We start from the raw sequence: 21,249 nt of genomic DNA on the forward strand, positions 1-21,249 counted from the left end.
CAGCCTTTTGTCAATCCGCTGCTGGATGAAGGCCTCCCACGTGACGTCAGTCACGGGGATTGTTTGACTATACAGATCCCATACCCGCACCAACTGGACATCTGTGAAAAAGAGCTTCATAGCTCATCGGATTTCTCCAGCATAAATAAAGATTCTCACACATTGTCCAACGCCGTTTGACCGAACGCGTGTTTCGGCGATACGCGGTGCACTAATTGAGGTACGTTTTTTATCCTGGACACGGTGGGGGTGGGGGGGTGAAGGGTGAGGGGTGGGGGGTGGGGGGTGTGAGGGGGTGGGGGTGTGGGGGGGGGTGAGGGGTGGGGGTGAGGGGGGGTGATGTTCCGGATGGAGGCGGTTTGACACCACCGAAATACTCCAACCCCTGCCGCTTCGAAAACTCGTGCGCGGTCCGCTTGCAAGTCCCTCCAGCGCCTCCACCACCAACATCGTCGCCGTCGTCGTAAGTAAAAAAAAACGTTTTCGGTTTCACGTTTTGAAATTTAGCTTTACGTCCCAATTTTCTTTCACTAACTGTGTACGTTACTAACTGTGTGCGTTACTAACGTGTGTGTGCATGTGTCGTTTTGCTGTGATAACAAAGGCGAAAATCGCGTGGAAACTATAAGTTAGTGTGAGTAGGGGATAATCACCATCATCATAATCATCCATCGAAGTAACATTTTAAAATTTCACTTGTTTCATTCTATGTTTAATTCTATTTACATGTGTCTTTTTTTTTGCTACGTTATAGCAAGTCGGGGAAATCGTGTAGAATTAGCTAACAATGAGGGGACGGGGCGATAACTTCAGAACCCAGGGACGCTACCCCCCAGTTCTTTCCCTCGAGGCCGATCGTTTACTGACCGCGGTTTTTCCCAACGTAACCTCCGACCCCCCCGGCACGTTGGGCGAGGTCCGACTCGACGTTGAGTGTTGATGAAGGGGGGTGGCTAGAACGTCCTGCTGCTGCTAATGTTGCTGCTGGGTTTATTGGCTTCGCCACCGAGACGCGACCCACAGTCGGGAAATCGAACTCAAGTCGCTGGGTTCACTGCCCCACCCCAGAAAAAAAATCTGAAAACATTTCATACACGCACACACACGTGCACGCACACACGGCGTCAACGTCGGAGGTGAAAGCACTCGCAGAGCCCCGAAGCATTATCTGGAACGCTGGAGGACAGCGCAAGAGGCCACCGCGCCAAGTCCGGGTCCCTCACCCCGCCCACCGCCAGGGCCACCCCACCACGAGATCCCTCGCGACGCCAAGGGGCTGCGCCCTGCCACGGCCGTCCCTCACGCACGCGGCAAGTGGTACACGATGCAGGCACCAGGCCCCCCCCACCCCCCCCCCCCCCGGGCACCGGGGTTTCCGTCACGATCCCCGCTGGGGGCCACGTCGGGCCTTGGCGACGATCGGACGGGCTCCCTCCAACGCGGGGGAAGACCGACGACGCTAGCGGAACGCCGAGTTAAAGGCCTTTGAAGGTGCAGGAGCTGGAGAGGTCAGCGACGCTGGGTCGCGACGAGCTGCGCGGGGTGGGTCCTGAAGACAAGGTGACCTTTAGCATCTGTGGCCCAGGGTATCATGGTCATCCGGAGCAATTGTTTGGGGTCACCGTGGCCTGCGGATCCTCGGGGATTTCGCGAGAGACGGTCGGCATGTCACATCAGAGCAGGGTCTCCTTCGTGGAGCGGACACTCCCCCCGGATCCCCCACTCCTCCGGGGCCCCCCACTCCCTCCGAGCCCCCCACTTTCTCTACTTCGCCCGCCGCTCCCCGCGGAAGATTCCCCGCTCCTCCCGAACCCCGCGGTCCCATCGGCCGCCACGGTCACCCCGCACGCTCCCGCGAGACTCTCGCCGATCCCCGCAGTGCCCACGATCTCCATGGGGATCGCGCGGCCTCCCATCCCCACGAGGCCTCCGAGTACCCCGAGTCCCAGGGAACCGGCCGGGACCCCCGAGGCCCTGGCGTCCCCTGGGCGGGTGCCGTAGCGGTCCCGGACGATGACGTTGATGTAGGCCTTCATCAGCTTGGCCACCTCCACCACCTGCAAGGGCAACAACCGCAGCGGCTCGTTAAGGAGGAAGTCACTCGAGTCACGCGCCCTGCCGGCGGTCGGTCGCCTCCTTACCACTCTTCTGTCGCTACCACAGTGGCCGCTCTTCCGTGAGCTTCACTCGTTGATTCCTCCACCCGTGCTGAGGACTCGGCCTCTACACCATTTCATCTCCCCCATCGTCACTGCACTGTGTCCGACCACCATCACCGAGCGAGCGAGTGAGCAAGCGTGTTTGCGAGCGTTCGCTTGCGAGTACCTGGGGCGTGTGGAAGAGCATCTCGCGTTCCATCACCACGATCTTGTAGGTGTTGTGCAGCGGCGCCCCGAACGACAGGATGTTCTCGTAGGGGAACGTGTCGAGGGGACTCGGCTCGCCGCGCCGGTACACGGACACCGCCGTGGCGCCCACCGCCAGCCACAGGGAGCACGGGAAGCCGCCCTCCTTGCACTAACGAGCAAAGACAAAGGTCCCCCCGTTAGCCTGTAATGGACTGTCGGAGGCAAGTGCTGTTGGCGAGCGACACCTCTGAAGGGCGGCCTTTCCCGCGTGGTGATGTTAGACGCCACGCCAGGCACATAGCGCGCAGAGAGAGAGAGATGGGAGAACAGCAGATATAGATACGACACAGGCGGTAAGGCATACACACAGAATAAAAAGACAAAGGTCCCCCATTTAGCCCTTTACAGATTGTTGGAGCAAGTGCTGTAAGAGAGCACCTATGAAGGGCGGCACAGCACACGAGGGGCTGGGTGGCGCGTCGGGCGGTGGGAAATGAAACGAGTCGCTACCTCGACGTCGAAGAGCGTGGCGCCGTACCCCGACCACTCGCGCACAAGCGCCATGTAGAGCGCCATGGCTCGCTCCTGCCCCACGCCGTGCAGCCGCCGCCACTTGTCGACGACGCCGGCGCGCACCGCCTGCTCCTCCTCCTGCACCCACATCTCCAGCGCCGGCGTGGGCGCCGCGCTCGCCGGGCCCGCCGCCTGCCCCTGGCTGTGCCGCCGCTTCGAGTTGCCCCCGGCGCCGCTCGCGCCGCCGCTGCTGCTGTTGCTGCTGCGCCGGCTCCGCCGCAGCGTTCCGTCCAGGAAGCTGGAACGCTTCTTCTCCGGCGGCGGCGGCGGCGGCGCCATCGGTTGGGGCTGCAGGGAGGTGACTTTGGTGGACTGAGTGACGCGAGCCCTGAGGCGGGCCAAGGGGTAGATGTCTTCCAGCGGGGGTAAGGGGGGCAGGCCTGAGGCTGTCGGTGAGGAGGCCAAGGAGGAGGAGGAGGATGATGAGGAGATGGCGGACGAGGAGGGGGAGGAGGCGGACGAGGAGGGGGAGGAGGCGGGGAGCGAGGCCAGCGCCAGGTCGCCCAGCGCATACTGCAGGCGCAGCGCGGACAGCTGCTGCAGCGTCTCGTCCGGAGCCGGGAAGTGGCCGCTGATGACCGTCTCGTGGGCCTGGGGGGGACGCGCGGCGTTAACGTCAATGTGACATCACCATCGCCAAAGCATCGCCATCACGGTGACATCACCGTGACATCACCATCACCACCACCACGACAACATCACCCTTAAAATGCCGCGAGGAAATCACCAGAACCAAATCGGCATTGTCATTGCTCCTCGTTCCGTTGAAGGAGCGCAGACCACAGTGGGTTCACTGTGCGGTCCGTCGCTTGGGTTGCATGGCCACGGTGGCACTTCTGTGGCTGTGTCTCTGCTGAGGACGCACGCCACCCGATAACGCCGTGCGCTAATCGTTGGAGTGTACCGTGCATCGGACACGATGACATCGCCGTCTCACCTGCTCGAACATGAACGCGAACTCGACGCTGTCGGGCGCCACGCTGTGCGTGTCCAGGAAGCAGTAGAGCTTGAAGTAGAGCTGAGCACCCTGGCCCCCCACACTGCCCCCCGCTCCTCCACCAGGATCCTCCACCTCCCGCAGCCCCCGCTCGTCCGCCAGCCTGTCACGCACACAAAGACAAAGACCCTCCCGTGTAGCCTTAACAGACTATTTGGGGCAAGTTCTGTTAGCGAGCACCTATTAAGGCCGGCACGGCACACGTGGGCGTGGGTGGCCAGCACCACGCCCGACTGCCTTTGTCTCCCCAATGGCGATGTTTACACACCACACCAGGTACTCATTTGAGGCTGAGTCGACTTAGGAGAGGCCCAGGACCGGTTCAGATAAACGTTACTGGTGTTGGCCGTGAGCGGGAATCGAACTCGGCACGCCGGGTTCGTAGCCAAGCGCTCACCGCTACACTACTGCTCCGCACGCACGTATACGCACGCACACATACACGCACACACGCGCACACACACGCACGTACACACGCATGTACACACGCGCGCACACACAAATACGCATACACACACACGCATGTATACGCACGCACACACGTGCACACACACGCACGCACACACGTGCACACAAACGCACGCACGTATATATTACGTGCGTTGTTATTATTTGTATCCCTGTTGCCATCATGCTCTTGTCACAAAATCCTCCTCCCGTACTCGGAGCATTCAGCAAAGTGAGAATAATAATAATATCTAGTGTGAAGTCGTTGTTTTTTGTATATTGTCTAGGCTTTAAACGAGAATGACATTCACAGGAGCGGTGGGGGGTGGCGGTCGTGAAGCGCACCTCTCGAAGCCGGCGAGCACGTCGGCGACAAGGGCGCGCGCCTCCACGGCGCGGTCGGTGCCGTCGCGGCGCTCAAACAGAGAGAACCAGTTCCGGCTATCCGCCATCGCCAGGCCCCGCAGCAGCTTCTCCACCACCTGGCCACGCGCGCACGCACGCACGGACACGCGAACGTAACGTGCACCTGCTGCCGTGCGCAAACATCATCGTTGGCGTTCGCAGGCGGTCACTGACGGCGCTCGCCGCGAAGACGCGTCGTGGCGCTGAGGGGGCCCGCACCTCGCCGGCGGTGGTGTAGGGGTGCACGGAGATGCGGCAGGCCCCGCCGCCGTGGCAGTGCACCGTGGCGCTCATCTCGGCGCGTGCCATCACGGCGCGCAGCTCGGCACGCGAGGGCACCGCCTCGCGCGGCCGCGAGCGCCGCAACGCGTCCTGGATGAACGCGCAGAAGAGGTCCGTCTCCGAGCCGGCATGATCCTCGCGCGCGCTGCTCACGCGCGGACACACACACGCACGCACGCACAAACACGTAAACACGCACACGTACACACGCACGCGTACACACGCACACGTACACACGCATGCACGCACGCGTACGCTTTAAGGCACAGGCAGATACGTCTGCCATTGAGAGATTATGCTCTCCGACAGCGCTGATGCTTTTAAGTCCCGACTAAAAACCACATCTTTTAAAAACACCTTTCTTCTAATGGCCTACATTCCTCCCTGGCTCTGCTCTGCCGCCCGGTTCTTTCTTTATTATCGTTGTCCTTGTGACGCACGGCGCCTTGAGACATTGTGCAAGGAATATAAGAAGTGTAAATCATTATTATTATTACTACTAAGCGTGCGCTAACCCCAACAACTTTACTCCGACCCTCGATCCCGACTTCCACCCCCCCCCCCCAAGTCCAAACTCCCCCCTCTCATTCTCAACTCCAACTCCCAACCCCTGAGCCAACATGCCGACCCCCCAAAATTCCGTGACGGGCCCCCCCCCCCCCCCACCACTGCGTGCGCCCACCGCTTGAGGTGGATCTTGAGGTAGCGCAGCACGGCGCGACCGGGCGGCAGGGCGCAGACGGCGCACGCCAGCGCCTGCCAGAGGCGCAGCGCGGCGGCGGAGCCGGGCGCCGGGTGGGCGCTCGTCTGCTTCACCAGCTGCAGGTAAAGCTCGTCGCGCAGCGGGCGCAGGTGGCGGCACGCGCGCAGCACGGCCTGCACCGGCGGCACGGGGTCGGCGGCCGTCTCCAGCTCCTGCACCCGCTGGAACAGGCGCACCGCCTCTTCCTGCAGCCTCCCGTAGCCGCACTCTCGCTGCACTACGGGGGGGGGGGCGGTCGGGGGGGGGGTAGGGAGGGAGATTTTTGGAAATGTCTTGTCGCCGGGACACTGGCGCACATGGCCTACTCTTTCTACTTCTTGGCTCTAACCGCGACCCTCTGCAGCAACAAGCGGTAAACCCGGTGTGTGTTGCGTAATGCGGGGTGGGTCACGTGACGCCGCGTGTGTCACGTGACGTGGCCGGGCTGCCCTGGGAGCTCACGGGAGAGGCTAGCGTCGCCGTAGGGAAGGGGCAGCAGTGGGGAGTGCAGCGCGTGCGGCGAGTAGCGCAGGATCGGGTTGCGTCGGTAAATCTGCTCCACTATCTCCGGATTCGCACTGTTGTCCTGCACGGGGGTGGGGGGGGTCAGGAGATCATTATCATCATCATCGTCATCATCAACAACATCATCAACAACATCATCATCATCATAGTCACCAACATCGTCAACATCGTCAATCCTTCCTGCAGAATCACCAACACCATCGCCACGCTCATAGTAATCTCCACCACGATCACCAGACCACATAGCCGGGCACGGACACATGTGTGTGCATGCATACATGCGTTTGTGTGTGCAGAAAGCAGCAGGTGCTTGCGTGTGCACGTGTGTGTACATATGTGCGTGCGTGAGGAGTGGTGGCGCAGTGGTTGACGCACCACACTTCACCCGTATTCGGACCACATCCACAGTGGCGAATATCTGAAAATCAGTCCTGTACCACCTCTAGGCCGACTCATCCCTAAATAAGTACCTGGTGCAGTGTCTAAAAGCATCAGCACCGAGGAGACAAAGGCGGCCAGGCCGTACCGGCCTTCTTTAAGTGCTCGGAATCAGCACTTGCCCCGACATTCTGTTGATGCTACGGAGGAGGTGGGGGGGGGGGGGATCTGTGTGCGCGTGTGCTCATGTGCTCGTGTGCCCACCCTGATCTCCTGGATGAGCTGCTGTGTCGGCGTCTCGACGGGAACCTTGGAGTCGATCACCGACTGCACCGAGTCGGCCCAGCGCGACGCCTCGCTCTGCAGCCGCGTGTAGAGGCGGCACGAGTGCTTCCTGCCGTGCACCACGACGCACCAGTAGCCTGGGCGGCACCGTCACCAACACCGGCATGGAACGTCAACGCCCGACGCCGTCAACACGAGCCGCGTGGATGGGTTGCACGAGTGCTTCCTGCCCTACACCACGACGCACCAGTAGCCTGGGCGGCGACCTCGTCAACCAACGCAGCATCAACACTCAACGCGGAATATCGACTTTCAAAGCTGACACCACCAAAGGCGGCCACATCGTGAGTGGAGGCCGATGTCGTCCAATGGCTACGCTCGCGATGCGGGCTGCCAAATCACTGGCGGGGGGCATGGATCGTTTGGACGCTGAGGCGACAATTGCAGACTTGAGTAATTGCGACACTCCATGTGGGTATTGGCCAATGTCTGGATTCATCATTACGAAATGGGGAGGGGCATTGATGGCTCGCTCGGTTCTCATGTGACGACGCAGTTCCTTTTTGCCCCGATTTCTACGCGTTCCATCGCCGCGCTTTATTTTTGACTTCCGCTTTTGTTCGCGGCAATTTGTCGTGAACCCTGCGTCACTCTCGTGAACGCCAACGAGCCCAGCCGGCGTTTCCCCTGGCGATCGCTACGCTCGGAGCGGCGGACACGACCTCGGCGGCTGGCTCTGCGTCGCGGTGTCACGGCCGTACCCGTGGTGTCGTCGTGCTGGCTCACGGAGCACAGGCTGTTGAGCACCAGCGTGCCCAGCTTGGGGGCGGCTCGCTCCGCGTTGCGGTAGCAGTCCAGCGAGTTGTGCGTGAGCACGAACCAGCGCTTCTTGAGCTTGGGGACGGCGCCGCTGTGACCGCTGCGGGCGCTGCCGGCCTTCCCCTCCTTGTGCAGCCAACCTGCGCAGGTGGGAGACGCGGGGGGGGGCAAAGCGGAAGAGCGCGAGCGTCACGGAAGCATCGCGGCGCGTCGCCGAGGACCGCACGGCGCGAGCGGCCGGAGCAATCACGGACGGCGCCATCGCCGTGGCTCTCGCGTCGCTCGTTCTGCAGCGAGCGTGCGTGTCCACATGTGATGGCGTGAGGGTTGGGGTGAGCAACGTTTACGAGTCGGCGATTGAGAGGGTGGGCAGAGGTGGGATAGAGGGGGTGACCAAGTCGGTGATATGGCAGCTCGCAAGCATGTGCCTGAGCGAGTGAGTGTGTAAGTGTGTGGCTGAGCGGGAGAGTCGGGGAGTGAAGGAGCGATGGAATAACAGAGTGACGAGCTCGCGAGCGGTGAACGAGCCAGCAAGCAAGTGCTCGTGCGAGCGAGTGAGCGAGAAAACCACGTGGCGAGCCCCCCACGAGCTGGGGACTCTCACCGCGCACAATGAACTCCTGTCCGTCGACACGCGCATCCCCCTTGCTGCGCTGCAGCAGCGCGATCCAGTGGTGCATCTCCTCGGCTGAGTCAGCGTTACACTGCAGCACGCGCTCGGCCGTGATGATCACAAACCCGTGCGGCCTGCGGTTACGCACGCAATAGCATATGCATGCAATTACACACACACACGCACACAGCCATAACCACTAGCCCCAACTCCTAACGCCAATCCCATCCCCTAAATGAATTCCCAACCACTTACCCAAATCCCAGATTCGAATCCCGGCACCATTCCTAACCCCAACCCCAACTCCTAACCCGAAACCTAAATCCAACACCAACCACCATAACCCCAACCCCGAGCACCAGACCCGAACCCCAGCTCTAGCCACGACCCTGGTGGCACAGCCCCCGTGGTGGCTCCGGCGGTGACCCTTACCGGTCGGGGTTGTCGGACGCGCACACCGAGTCGATGACGCCCACATCCATCGTGCCCTGCAGACACACAGAGAGCAGGTTCACGGCGCGCCACCGCATGTCACCCCATGTCATAGCGTGTCGCTACGTCTCACCACGCGTCACCGCAGATCTCACTCCTAATCAGTCGAGCGGCATTATGAACCTAACCGGGTACAAGAGTCGTGGCGGTGACGTCACCGGCACTTAAGAGCAAACGACGCCTGTTGTTGTTGATCTGCGTGTGTGTGTGGGCGCGTGTGCGTGCATGTCGATGTGTGTGCATCTCACCACCGCATTCTTGGGGTTCGCCTGCTCGCTGTGCATCAGCTGCAGCTCCTTGTCCGATGCAGCGTGGACTCGGCTCAAAATACTGAACCACTCGCTACACACGCACGGGCATCAACGTACATCAACTCAGGGACACACACAGACATGCAAAAGCATATGCACTAGAATTCAGAAACACACACACGCTTGAACTCGGGAACACGCATGCGCATAGAGGCCTAAAATCCAGCACTGTCGAGACAGGATTGGTGGATCACACGGGGGGGAAGGGAGGGGGGAGGGAGAGAGGTAGGGGGTAGGGAGGTAGGGGGGAGGGAGGGGTTGTCACCTGGCGTCCTCAGGAGACTCAGCGACCAGGTGGTACTTGCGCTCGTTCATCACGATGTCGATCCCATTTTCCCGGCCCCCACCATCCAGGATCTCCCTGCAAAGACAAAGCTCCCCCGTTAACAGACTGTCGGGGCAAGTGCTGTGAAGGCCGGCACGGCAAACGAGGGGTTGGGTGGCCAGCACCACGCCCGACCGCGGCGTAGTCCCGTTGAGCGCGGTGCAGCGCGGAGCGGTGTGGTGCTACTGTGCGGTGCTACTGTGCGGTGCGGTGCTACTGTGCGGTGCTACTGTGTGGTGCTACTGTGCGGTGCAGCGCGGCGCTTTGTCGCAACGCGTGGACGCTGCGGACGCACCGTGCGGCGTGCACGCTGACGGTGCCGCGGGGCTTCTCCTCGGCGTCGCCGTCGTAGTAGGTGAGCACGGCGCCGCGCAGCACGAACCAGCGGCGCTTCCAGCTGCGGCGCGACAGCGTGGAGGCGCCGCCGCCCTTCTTGAGCAGCCAGCCGGCCTTGAGCGCCTCCTGCTTGGCGCGGAACCAGAGGAACGTCTCGTCCTTGAGCACGCACCAGCGGCGGCGCCACGCGTTCATCAGGCCCCCTGCGGACACCACCATGGACGAGGAGGAGGAGGGTGACAGAGGGTGACAGTCACAACCACGCACGCATGCGCCTGCACGCAGGTAGACAGTGATCCATTATATTAAAAAAACACTTTTGGTGCTTGGTACGATTAAATACTAAATTTCGATTTTAAGCTTTCGTGACTGCAGAGATTCATCTTCTTGGTTCTTATATAATTATTTTATTATGCTTTATTTTTTATTATTTTATTATTTCCCTTCTACGTGACTTTACCGAAAGAACCAAGAAGATTAAATACTAATTACTGTTTGTCTTGGCCATGTCAGTTTCAGTTTCATTTATTTGGTATAGCCCTGTGAGCCATTCGGCTCTTGAATTGGGTGCAACCGCAACAAACAAAAAACTAAAACATGAACAAGAAAACATCTTAAAGTGAATATGCGCAAACAGAAAAATCCAGGAAAAAACTGCAAAGCCTTTTCATACTCGTCACAATGATCATTAGCAAATGATTAAGTTAAAGGTTGTTTGAGTATCTATGTTGTCTTGTGAACGAACGTAGCACGACAGACAGGAGTCGAACTTGACTTGAGAGCGACGTTACCATCAGAACCCCGTTGGCTCATAATGCGCCGACAGATGCCCATTCCGCCCCCCCCCCCTTTGTAGCCATTAAACCGTTAAGCTGCGCTACAACGGGCACGGCACACGAGGCCAAACACGCGCACAAACTATCGCTCGCTCCATAAAAGGCAAAGAGATTGATGGCCAAACTGTGGGAGGTTTAATGAAAAATGTGCAAGGTCTCCCATTGTCTCACAAAAGAGAGAAAAAACACACTTATCTCTCTCATGGGAAACATCCGATGAGGATTAAAAGTAGAATGTGCAGAACGGCCGGACGGAGACCGGAGGAAGATCGTAGGCCAGACAGCCAGAGAGCACCCAGACAGCAGCCAGACAGCACCCAGACAGCAGCCAGACAGCACCCAGACACCCAGACACCACCAGACACCCAGAGAGGGCCCAGACAGCCAGGGGCAGCCCTGGTGTTCACGTTGGCCGGGCAGCGTTGCACTCCCCCCGTTATCGCGAGTCTGCCCTCCATAGAAATCGTGCACTGCACAAGAACGGCTGAAACTCCGTCGTGGTAAAGCAGCGGAGAAGCTGTGGTACAGCAGTTGAGAATCTGGAAAATAAGGTTGTCTTCTGCCATTGTGAGTGGGCAAGCGGGTAGCAATATAAGTGGGTGAGTCAGTGAGTAGATAAGCGGGTAAGTGATACGATGCATGGGTGAATGAGTGAGAGGGCAAGTGAGTGAGCAGGTGAATGAGTAAGTTGCTGAGCGAGTGAGCGGTGAGCGGGGTGAGCGAGTGAGTGGGTGAGTGGGTACCCTTTATGGAGAGGAAGCTGTGGAAGTAGGGAACGCCCACGGAGCTGTAGATAGCCTCCCTCCGGCCAAACTCCTCGCTCAACAGGGACTCCAACTCATCCTCGCTGTCCTCCAGCTGAACACATGCATACATAGACAAAGACCACCCATATAGCCTACACGGTGATGTTGGCAAGCACCTATGAAGGTTGGCATGGCACACCTACAAGCGGGTGATGAGGCCAGCACCGTGCCCGTCCAACTTTGTCTCCGAGTCGACTGCAGGCACAGGACTGGCTTAGACAATCGTCACCAATGTTGGCCAGGAGCGGGAATCCAACTCGGGTCGCCGGGTTCGTAGCGCGGCGCGCTAACCGCTACACCCACCACCACTCCCCAGCAGGCACGCGTGCGCACACGCACACGTTAACCGGTTTCACGTACACACGTTAACCGGTTTCACGTAGACACGCTAACCGGTTTCACGTACACACGTCGTACACTCACAGTGCAGGAGGATCTGCGCGGCGTAGTGACATGCGCGGCGTGACGCTGTGAGGTGCGACCACGCACGGTGCGACATTATGGGACGTGTGACGTAACCACAGCGTGATCCGTGCATCGTGTAACACGGTGCGGTGCACGGTGCAGTGTGTGTGATGCACGGTGCGGCGTGTGTGATGCACGGTGCGGCGTGCGTGATGCACGGTGCAGTGTGTGTGATGCACGGTGCAGTGTGTGTGATGCACGGTGCGGCGTGTGTGATGCACGGTGCAGTGTGTGTGCTGCACGGTGCAGTGTGTGTGATGCACGGTGCAGTGTGTGTGCTGCACGGTGCGGCGTGTGTGATGCACGGTGCGGCGTGTGTGATGCACGGTGCGGCGTGTGTGATGCACGGTGCAGTGTGTGTGCTGCACGGTGCGGCATGCGTGATGCACGGTGCAGTGTGTGTGATGCACGGTGCGGCGTGTGTGATGCACGGTGCAGTGTGTGTGATGCACGGTGCAGTGTGTGATGCACGGTGCGGCGTGTGTGATGCACGGTGCAGTGTGTGTGATGCACGGTGCAGTGTGTGTGATGCACGGTGCGGCGTGTGTGATGCACGGTGCGGCGTGTGTGATGCACGGTGCAGTGTGTGTGATGCACGGTGCAGTGTGTGTGATGCACGGTGCGGCGTGTGTGATGCACGGTGCGGCGTGTGTGATGCACGGTGCAGTGTGTGTGATGCACGGTGCGGTGTGTGTGATGCACGGTGCAGTGTGTGTGATGCACGGTGCAGTGTGTGTGCTGCACGGTGCGGCATGCGTGATGCACGGTGCAGTGTGTGTGATGCACGGTGCAGTGTGTGTGATGCACGGTGCAGTGTGTGTGATGCACGGTGCAGTGTGTGATGCACGGTGCAGTGTGTGTGATGCACGGTGCGGCATGTGTGCTGCACGGTGCGGCGTGTGTGATGCACGGTGCGGCGTGTGTGATGCACGGTGCGGTGTGTGTGATGCACGGTGCGGCGTGCGTGATGCACGGTGCGGCGTGTGTGCTGCACGGTGCGCGACGCGGCACTCACGGAGGAGGTGCGCCCCTCGGAGAGCGAGCGGTAGGTCCCCGAGCTGGCGTACGTGCCCAGCGAGAGCCGCGACTCTCCCGACGCCGAGTGCTGGCGCGCGTGCGCCGCCCGGCCCCCGCGGCGCATCGACACCGCCCCCCCTGCCCCGCCCCCCGCCGCCCCCCCCCCCGACGCGGGCGGCCCGGCCCCCGCTGCCCTCGTCGCCCTCCTCGTCCTCCTCCTCGAAGTCGAGCTCCTCTGCCTCTCCAACGGCCGGCCTCACCTCGTCCGCCCAGATCTCCGAGCAGCGGCCCGCCGAGGCTGCTCGCGGCCACGGAGAGGAGGCGGGGGGTCGGGGGGGGTTAGCGACTGGCAACGCGTCACGTGGCACCACCCCACCACTGTACTCTACTATTCTACAGAAAGACAAAGATCCCCTCCGTATAGCCTTAACAGGATGTTGGGGCAAGTGCTGTTAGTGAGCAGCACCTATGAAGGCCGGCACGGCACCTGAGAGGATGGGGGGGGGGTGGCCAGCACCACGCCCGACATCACATCAGGTATTCATATTTGAGGCTCAGTCGACCTATTGGAGGCCCATGACTGGTTCAGATAATCATGAGCGGAAGCCAAACTCTGCTCGCCGGGTTCATAGCTCGGCGCACGCTCGCCACACTCGCGCCTACGACACACCACCCCAACCGAAGCACCTGACATAAACCAGACTGTTGGTCACGCCGCTCCACACAATTCAACATCAACGGTGCACCACACCAGTGCACACCACGCCGCTCACTCGGCACGACACGCGCCGAGAGCCAAACCACCCACGCGCTGCACCGCTCCACAAGAGCCGCATCGGAGTTGTGCCCAAGGGGAAGAGCGGGAGCCGGGCGGAGGGGAACTCGGACCTTGGAGGCCGGCTCCCAACTTTGGCAACAACCACAACGAAAGAAAGAAGGCTTCAGCGGTGTAGCCACTGAAGCCGGGCGTGTGCAGGCCGTGCGCCGGAGCCAATGGGCCGGAGGGGGCGGGGGGGGGGGTCCCCCCAGGCTACGATATACAAAATACATCTGGGCGTCGGAGCGATCGAGATGCAAGGCGCTTTGAATCGCTGCGGCGCTTAAGCGAGCATCCCGCATCCGCTATTCCTCGCACTAAGGCCCATGCCGTAGCCACGGGATGCCACTGCCCAGGCTGCGTTCCCTCGCTGGGAGCTGACGTTCCACCCCCCCCCCCCCCCCCGCTCACTTGGAGGCGTCGGGTCGGGAGGGCCGGGCGCGGCGAGCTGAGCGGGCCAAGCGGCGGCAGGGGGGAGCAGGTACAAAGCCCCGTCTGCCTCGGAGGACCCCCCGCTGGCACGCTGACCCCCGGCGCTCGGCTCGCCCCGACCCCCCCGCTCACTGGGGTTCGGAGAATCTGGGGTAGACGGAAAGCGAAGAGCGTCGCTCACCCAGAGATCCCCATCCGGCGGCGCTAACTACGGCTCGCCGGAAACGCTTGGACACGCACGAGAATTACCTCTCAGCAGCCGAACTCACTCGCCGGAGTGACCCACTGCTACGCCCGCTCGTCAGCGTCCACCACTCGCGACCGTTAACGCCACCGTTATCACCGCCCGGTGGCCGCCACTAACGCTGCCACCACTACTGGTGCAACATCGTCGTCGTCAGTGCACGCAGAGGCCACAGAAAGGTCACGTGGAGATAAAAAGTCGGAAGTCGGGGTCGAAACGAGGGCATGTAGACATCATGCAGAGGTCAAGTTGAGGTCACGAGGAGCTTATGTAAATTTTGTGCAGAGATCAGAGGGGGAGGTGTCATGCGGAGGTCATAGAGGACTCAAGTAGGGAGGGGTCATATGAAGGTCATATGGAGGTGATATGGAGGTCATGTAGGGGTCAAAAGCAGGTCATGTGGAAGTCGCGTACGAGTTCACGTTGAGCGGTGTGGCTGACCTTTGAACCCGTCGTCGCCGGCAACGAAGCCCTCGTCCTCCTCGTCGTGGGGGGCGGGGGGGAAGGGGTCGAGGAAGCGGGGGGGCTTGGCGGGGGGCGGCCCATCCCCGAGCTCGTAGAGGCCGAGCTCCATCACAAACTCCCGCGCCGCCTGCAGGGCCTCCAGCTCCAGACGCTCCAGCTCCTCTTCCTCCCCACCCGCGCACTGGCAACCATCGCCACGGCAACAACGACCACGACGACGGACGCCGCCGCAGAAACAACAACCGTTGCCCCGGTGAAAATCACCGTGGTGATAAGACTTAGCCATAGCAACAATCACCAGCCATTTTGCCAATCCACTGCTGGATGGGGGTCTCCGCCTCATGCCGTACGGATTATGGGGGATGTTTGACCATACTTCCCCACACTGGTCAGTGTGGGTTGGTGAAGGCGTGGAGTACAGACATCAGACCACAGCAGAGAACAACAACATCACTTGCTGCGCTGCACTCTGCTGCCCACAACGGAGCTCAACAGCAGTCCGCAGCAGCTGTTTTTTTGCACGGCGGTCGGCCACACAACAACTATCCAGGCTCAAACTGCTTAGCTTCCAGCAGCGAGATGTAGCTCCAGTGAAAATCACTGATGTTAGCCCTGTCACCAAGGTCATGGTGCAGTGCGCTAACCGCGATGCTACCTCTCCCCGCACACACAAAGACAAAGCCACGCAGCCAATAAGTTGCCCATGTCCCCTACCTGGGGTTCTGGCTGGAGGTCGACCTGGCTGAGCAGGGCGGGTGGCGGGGGCAGCTCCATGGTTGCCACTTCAGCTTGGCTGCCCCCTACACCGCGGGCAGCTGGGCATTCTGGGAGTGCCGCCACCTCCGGCGGCTCCTGCGGCTCCCCTCCTTCGTCCTGGGCGCCCGGCTTCGCAGGCTAACGGGGTTATCATGGACACCGCATGAGCGCTACGTTCACTCCACTCTTATTTTGAGTGTGTGTGTGTGTTTGTCCACGTATGTGCGTCTGCGTGTGTCTGCGCCGCACCGCGTGCGCCGCCCCGTGCTGGCTGCGGATCAGCTGGAGCTGCTCGCGGCCGTCGCGGCTGAGCCCAGCCTCGCGCTCGCGCTGCTCCCGCTGCAGACGGGCGATCTGGCGCTCCAGGAGCAGGATCTCCCGCAGGCCGCCCCCACCGGGGTCACCACCGGGGTCACCATCGGGCTCCGCTTCCTCCGCCGGCAAACCACGCGCCGCTGCCGCCGCTGCCGCCTCCTGCTCCAGCAGCAAACGCGTCTCCAGCTCCCTCTGCAATATGGCGAGCGACGACATAGCCCACGCTGCCACCGTCACCGCACACACGGCCTTCACCTACACCACAACCACTGCCGCCGTCTTCATACGGCGGTGGCGGTCTTCATATCCATCACCATCGCAGTCTACCACCGTCACAACCCCTACCGTCATGTTCACCGTACCCCACCGACACCCAAATGATCACAGCCATAACCACCAACTCTTCATCAATATCAACGTTCTAGTTATTGAGAACCCCCCTCCCCACCCCGTGACCGCCCCTCCCCCACTCCGTGACCCCCCCCCCCCTCCATGCCAGTCACCCTCTCTCACCCGCTTGGCCGCCTCCTCTCTCTCCAGCCGCTCCCTCTCCCTGCGCGACACAAGCAGATCGACAATCAGCAGCAGCAGCACGCGTACAGCGACAGTGTCGTGGGGTTAGCACTCTTCGCTGGTTGGATAGTTGGGTAATAGTGGGGCTAGCGATAGCCGCTGGTGCTAGGGGGAGCCACTCGCGTTGCGCTGGCTAACAAGGTCCTCCTGCAAGCTGCTGCACCGCACGTTCTATACAAACATGATTTAAACAGCTTGTTTAATCTCGTATTTCTGTGTCGCACCACCGCCCCTTGCCACACCACCACAATTAACCACACCTGGGCATACCTCTACCCCTAGACATCCCAAGCCACACCACCACACCTAATCACTCCTATCCACACCTGGCCACACCTGGCCACACTTCCACACCTCGCCACCCCTAGCCACACAGCCGTCCCCGGCCACGCCGGCTCCTGCCGCCGCCACCGCCGCCACCCGCCGCCGCCGCCGCTGCTGCTGCTGCTGCTGCTGCTGCGGGCCAACGCGGCGCTCACCTGTCCTGGCGCTCCTTCTCCTCGGCCCGGATCCGCTTCTCGTGCCGCAGGGCGGCGCAGCGCCTCCTCGCCAGCGCCCCCCGCCGGAGACGCTGGGCGGTGAGCGCCGCGTGGCGCCAGCGCAGGAAGCGCACGCGGCACAGGCGCCCGCGCAGCCAGCGCTGCAGGAGCAGCGCGCCGGCGCGCACCGCGCTGTACCGACGCCTGTGCCAGGCGAAATGCACGCACGCACGGAGGAAAAGATAAAGATCCCCCCCGTATGGCCTGTAACAGACTGTCGGAGCAAGGTGCTGTCAGCGAGCGCCTATTGACGAGGCACACAAGAGAGTGGGTGGTCAGCACCACGCCCCGGCTGATGATCACACACCGCATTAGGGTACTCATTTAATGCTGAGCCGACCTAGGCGAGGCCCAAGTCCGGTTCACACGTGTGCGAACCGGTGTGTGCGTATGTGCGTGTGGGCGTGAGTACGTGTGTGCGTACGTGTGTGTGTGTGTGCGTACGTGTGTGTGCGTGTGTACGTGCGTGTGTGCATACCGGGCAAGTAGGCCGCGTGCGTGAGCTTGGATGGCGATGGCCGCACGTGTGAATGCCGCGTCGCGCTCCGTCTCCAGCCGCAGCTCCAGGCTCTCGCGCAGGAACACCTGCAGTACGCGCAGCATGGGCAGCACTATCAACATGGGCAGCATGGGCAGCGCGGGCAGCGTGGGCAACACATACGTGTGTGCGCATGTGTGTACACGTGTGCATTTGTGTACACGCGTGTGCATGTGCGTTCGTACGTGTTTCTTCATACGTATGCGTGCGCACGTGTGTGTACACGTGTGTGTGTGCGCACGTGTGTGTACACTTGTGTGTATGTCTGCGTGTGTGTGTACACGTGTGTGTACGCGTGTGTGTGCGCGTGTGTGTACACGTGTGTGCACACGTGTGTGTGTACACGTGTGTGTACACGTGTGTGTACACGTGTGTGTACATGTGTGTGTGTACACGTGTGTGCACACGTGTGTGTACACGTGTGTGTACACGTGTGTGTACACGTGTGTGTACACGTGTGTGTACATGTGTGTATGCGTGCGCTGTTGGCTGCGTGCCCGTGCCTTAGTCTTGCCGAGCTGCCACAGCGTGCGCGTGGGGTCAAAGGTTGCAAGCAGCCCCTCGCAGCGAGCGCGCTCATCGTCCGGCAGAGACATCGGGCGGCACAGTGCGGCGTACCTAGGCAGGCAAAGACAAAGATCCCCCGTGTAGCTCACACAGACCGTTGGTGCAAGTGCAATTAGGCAGCACCCATGAAGGCCGACGCGGCACATGAGTGGGGTGCTGTGGATAGCCCCTCGCTCGGCCGCCTTTTTCTCCCCCGTGGCGATGTTTACCACCGCCCTATTTACTCATTTAAGGCCAAGTCGACCTAGGAGAGACCACAACAGCCCTGGTTCAGATAACCACCGCTGATATTGTCCGTGAGCAAGTTTCGAACCCGGGTCGCCAGGTTCGTAGCGCAGCACGCTAACCGCTACACCACCGCTCCCCACAAACATTGACATACACACCGACACGCACACATACACACCGACACGCACACACAGACATAGCACATACACACTGACACACACACATACACACGCAACACTGAGAGACGGCGCATACACACGGACATGCACACGCACAAACGTGAGTGTATGTGAGTGTGTGTACGTGGGCGTGTATGTACGTGTATGTACGTGTGTGTGTGTGTACGTGCGAGTGTGAGTACATGGAAATGCATGTACGTGGGTGTGCGTGTGAGTGTGCGTACGAACGTGTGTATGTGATGAATGTGCGTACGTGCGAGTGTAAGTTCGAGTGTGTGTGTGCGAGCGTGCGTGTGCGTGCGAGTATGCGTGCGTGTGAGTGTGTGTGCGAGTGTGTGTGCGTGCGTGTGAGTGTGTGTGCGAGCGTGCGTGTGCGTGCGAGTATGCGTGCGTGTGTGTGTGCGTGCGAGTGTGTGTGCGTGCGTGTGAGTGTGTGTGCATGCGTGAGTGCGAGTGTGTGCATGCGTGCGTGCGAGCCTGTGCGTGTGCCAGCGTTACCGGCCGGTGAAGTCGAGGAAGCGCCGGCGCACGGGGAAGCCGGAGCGGCGGATGCGCACCGTGTGGAGCATCCCCGAGTAGCGCAGCTGGTTCAGCACCAGAGTGGGCTCGAAGCGCGCCGACATCTACCTCGCACAACAACAACCACCATCACGCTGAACAACAAACGAATCACGCTAAACAAATAAACCACAACAACGCACGCACGACACTTACGCGATTGCCAGCGCTTCTTAGGGGACGAGCGCCGAGTCCCGGCGCCCAGCTGAGCGCGAGAGGCTCGCTCGCTGTGCCCAGCTTGCTGTGCCACACCCAGCGCTCTCAAGACATCCCGACTCTCTCCTCCGCTCGCCTCTCTCCCCCTCCCGTTTCCCTCCCCCTTTCTCCTCCTCTCTCCTCCTCTCTCCTCCCCCTCTCTCCTCCTCCTCCACCGGTAGCCCAGCATCCCCCCCGTGTCCCCGTGTCTCCTCCGCGCCCCCTGTGTCTCCTCCGCCCCTCCACGCCCTCCCTGTCCCCGTGTCCCCGTCTCTGCGTCCCTCCCTCACTTCTCTTCTCCCTGCAACTTGTGTCGCCGTGTCCTCAGGTCGCCTCGCTCCCGCACAATCACGTTCTTCTCCGCGTACCCCCCCCCCTCTCGTCCTTGTGTATCTGTGTCTTCGTGGCCCTGCGTCCCCACGTCCCCCGTGGGCGGGGGAATTGGGGGTGAGTGAGTCACGCTGTGGTGGCACGGGCCCTCGTCCAGTGCTTGTCAATCACCCGCTGTTGTTTAACCGCCCAAGGGGCACAAAGGGTGCTCGCTCTCCCCGGCTCCCGGAGCCCCGCGGGCCGAGCCACGCGGAGCACGAACGCCAACGCGGAGCCCCGACTACAGACGCTCCCCTTCAGCCGTCCGCAAAGAGGGGGTCCCTTGTGCCCGGCGCCGGATGCACCGCCACCCCCCCGCCCGGCACGGACGGTGCATCGCTCCCGGCACAGCGACGCGAGTATCGAGCCGCTCGCGAGGGCGACCCGTCACCCTTGCCGTCGACGACCCCCGACCCGGGAACACGGATGACCCGAAACCCGCGAACACAGGAGGTCCTTGAGTAACGACCGAACCGGGGAATCCTGACGCTTGACGACGCTCGCCGCTCACTCCCGGCGCGACGCGACGGGGTGAGGGTGTGGGCGAGCGAGCGTGGGCGAGCGTGGGCGAGCGTGGACGAGTGCAAGGCAGCGTGGGGACTGCGAGCGTAACGACAGAGCGCGGGCGTGAGATGGCCTGAGCGAGTGTGAGCGTACGGGAGGAAGAAAGAGCTCCTGTGATGAGCGAGCGTGGGTGTACGAGGCTGCGCAAGTGAGCGCCGGCGAGTGACGCTCAGTGTGAGCAAGCGAGTGTCATTGAGCATGAGCGTGCGTGCATGCGAACGAGCGCGCGAGTGTGCGAGTGACAATGAGACTGAAAGTGCGAGGTTATGAGTGTGTGTCAGGTCGTGAGCGCGTGTGGGTGAGTGAGCACGTGTGGGTGAGTGAGCGCATGTGGGCGAGTGAGCGAGTGCATGCCAGCAAGACCTTGTGGGCCTCTGCTAAGCGAACGCGACTGTGAGCGTGCACCAGTGAGTGTGCGTACCTTGTCACCGTTGGGCTTGATGCAACGCACAAAGTATGGGTTGGAGGAGCTCAGAGATGACATGAGGGCGTGCAGAGAGTCCTGCCACCACAAAGACAAAGATCCCCCGTATAGCCTTTAACACACTGCTGGGGCGAGTGCTGTTAAGCGAGCGACTGTGAAGGCCGGAACGGCGCACGAGGGGCTGGTTGGCCAGCACCACGCCCTTGTCATCTTCGGCTCCCCGATGCTGATGTTTACACAACATATCAGGTACTGTTTTATGGCTGGGTTAACCTAGGGGGGGCCCAGGACCAATTGATATAATTTTAGCCGACGTTGGCTGCGAGCGGCGATCCAACTCGAGTCGCCAGGTCCGTAGATCCCGCTGCGCCAACGCTCCCCACACACAACAACAACCGACGTCGCTACGGCGCTTGTGCCAGGCTAAGTGCACTTCTTAAGGCAACGTGAAGAGTCGACGTCCCTCTGCCAAGAGGAGGCCATG

General features: G+C 61.1%; 1 protein-coding gene across 1 annotated transcript in view; it reads right to left on the reverse strand.

Moving 5' to 3' along the window:
* Positions 1–319: 319 nt before the first annotated feature.
* LOC144729175 (unconventional myosin-X-like) overlaps positions 320–21,249 on the reverse strand; it is a 67,074-nt gene continuing 46,144 nt past the window's right edge. Inside the window, exons 19-46 of the mRNA XM_078609208.1 lie at positions 20,763–20,843; positions 19,154–19,278; positions 18,185–18,299; positions 17,622–17,728; positions 17,084–17,287; positions 16,545–16,584; positions 15,966–16,223; positions 15,675–15,854; positions 14,937–15,141; positions 14,231–14,398; positions 13,175–13,300; positions 13,001–13,140; positions 11,458–11,572; positions 9,838–10,081; positions 9,483–9,578; positions 9,155–9,248; positions 8,847–8,902; positions 8,406–8,548; positions 7,744–7,941; positions 6,962–7,119; positions 6,257–6,380; positions 5,735–6,032; positions 4,990–5,197; positions 4,711–4,847; positions 3,859–4,021; positions 2,859–3,512; positions 2,326–2,517; positions 320–2,057 (exon numbers count right to left, since the gene is read on the reverse strand). Coding sequence (XP_078465334.1) covers positions 1,674–2,057; positions 2,326–2,517; positions 2,859–3,512; positions 3,859–4,021; positions 4,711–4,847; positions 4,990–5,197; positions 5,735–6,032; positions 6,257–6,380; positions 6,962–7,119; positions 7,744–7,941; positions 8,406–8,548; positions 8,847–8,902; positions 9,155–9,248; positions 9,483–9,578; positions 9,838–10,081; positions 11,458–11,572; positions 13,001–13,140; positions 13,175–13,300; positions 14,231–14,398; positions 14,937–15,141; positions 15,675–15,854; positions 15,966–16,223; positions 16,545–16,584; positions 17,084–17,287; positions 17,622–17,728; positions 18,185–18,299; positions 19,154–19,278; positions 20,763–20,843 — 5,013 coding nt within the window. The 3' untranslated portion in view covers positions 320–1,673. The remainder of the gene's footprint in view (positions 2,058–2,325; positions 2,518–2,858; positions 3,513–3,858; positions 4,022–4,710; positions 4,848–4,989; positions 5,198–5,734; positions 6,033–6,256; positions 6,381–6,961; positions 7,120–7,743; positions 7,942–8,405; positions 8,549–8,846; positions 8,903–9,154; positions 9,249–9,482; positions 9,579–9,837; positions 10,082–11,457; positions 11,573–13,000; positions 13,141–13,174; positions 13,301–14,230; positions 14,399–14,936; positions 15,142–15,674; positions 15,855–15,965; positions 16,224–16,544; positions 16,585–17,083; positions 17,288–17,621; positions 17,729–18,184; positions 18,300–19,153; positions 19,279–20,762; positions 20,844–21,249) is intronic.

The sequence above is a fragment of the Lampetra planeri genome, chromosome 31 (assembly GCF_965212315.1).
Source record: "Lampetra planeri chromosome 31, kcLamPlan1.2.h2, whole genome shotgun sequence".
In the NCBI taxonomy this organism is placed as follows: Eukaryota; Metazoa; Chordata; class Hyperoartia; order Petromyzontiformes; family Petromyzontidae; genus Lampetra; species Lampetra planeri.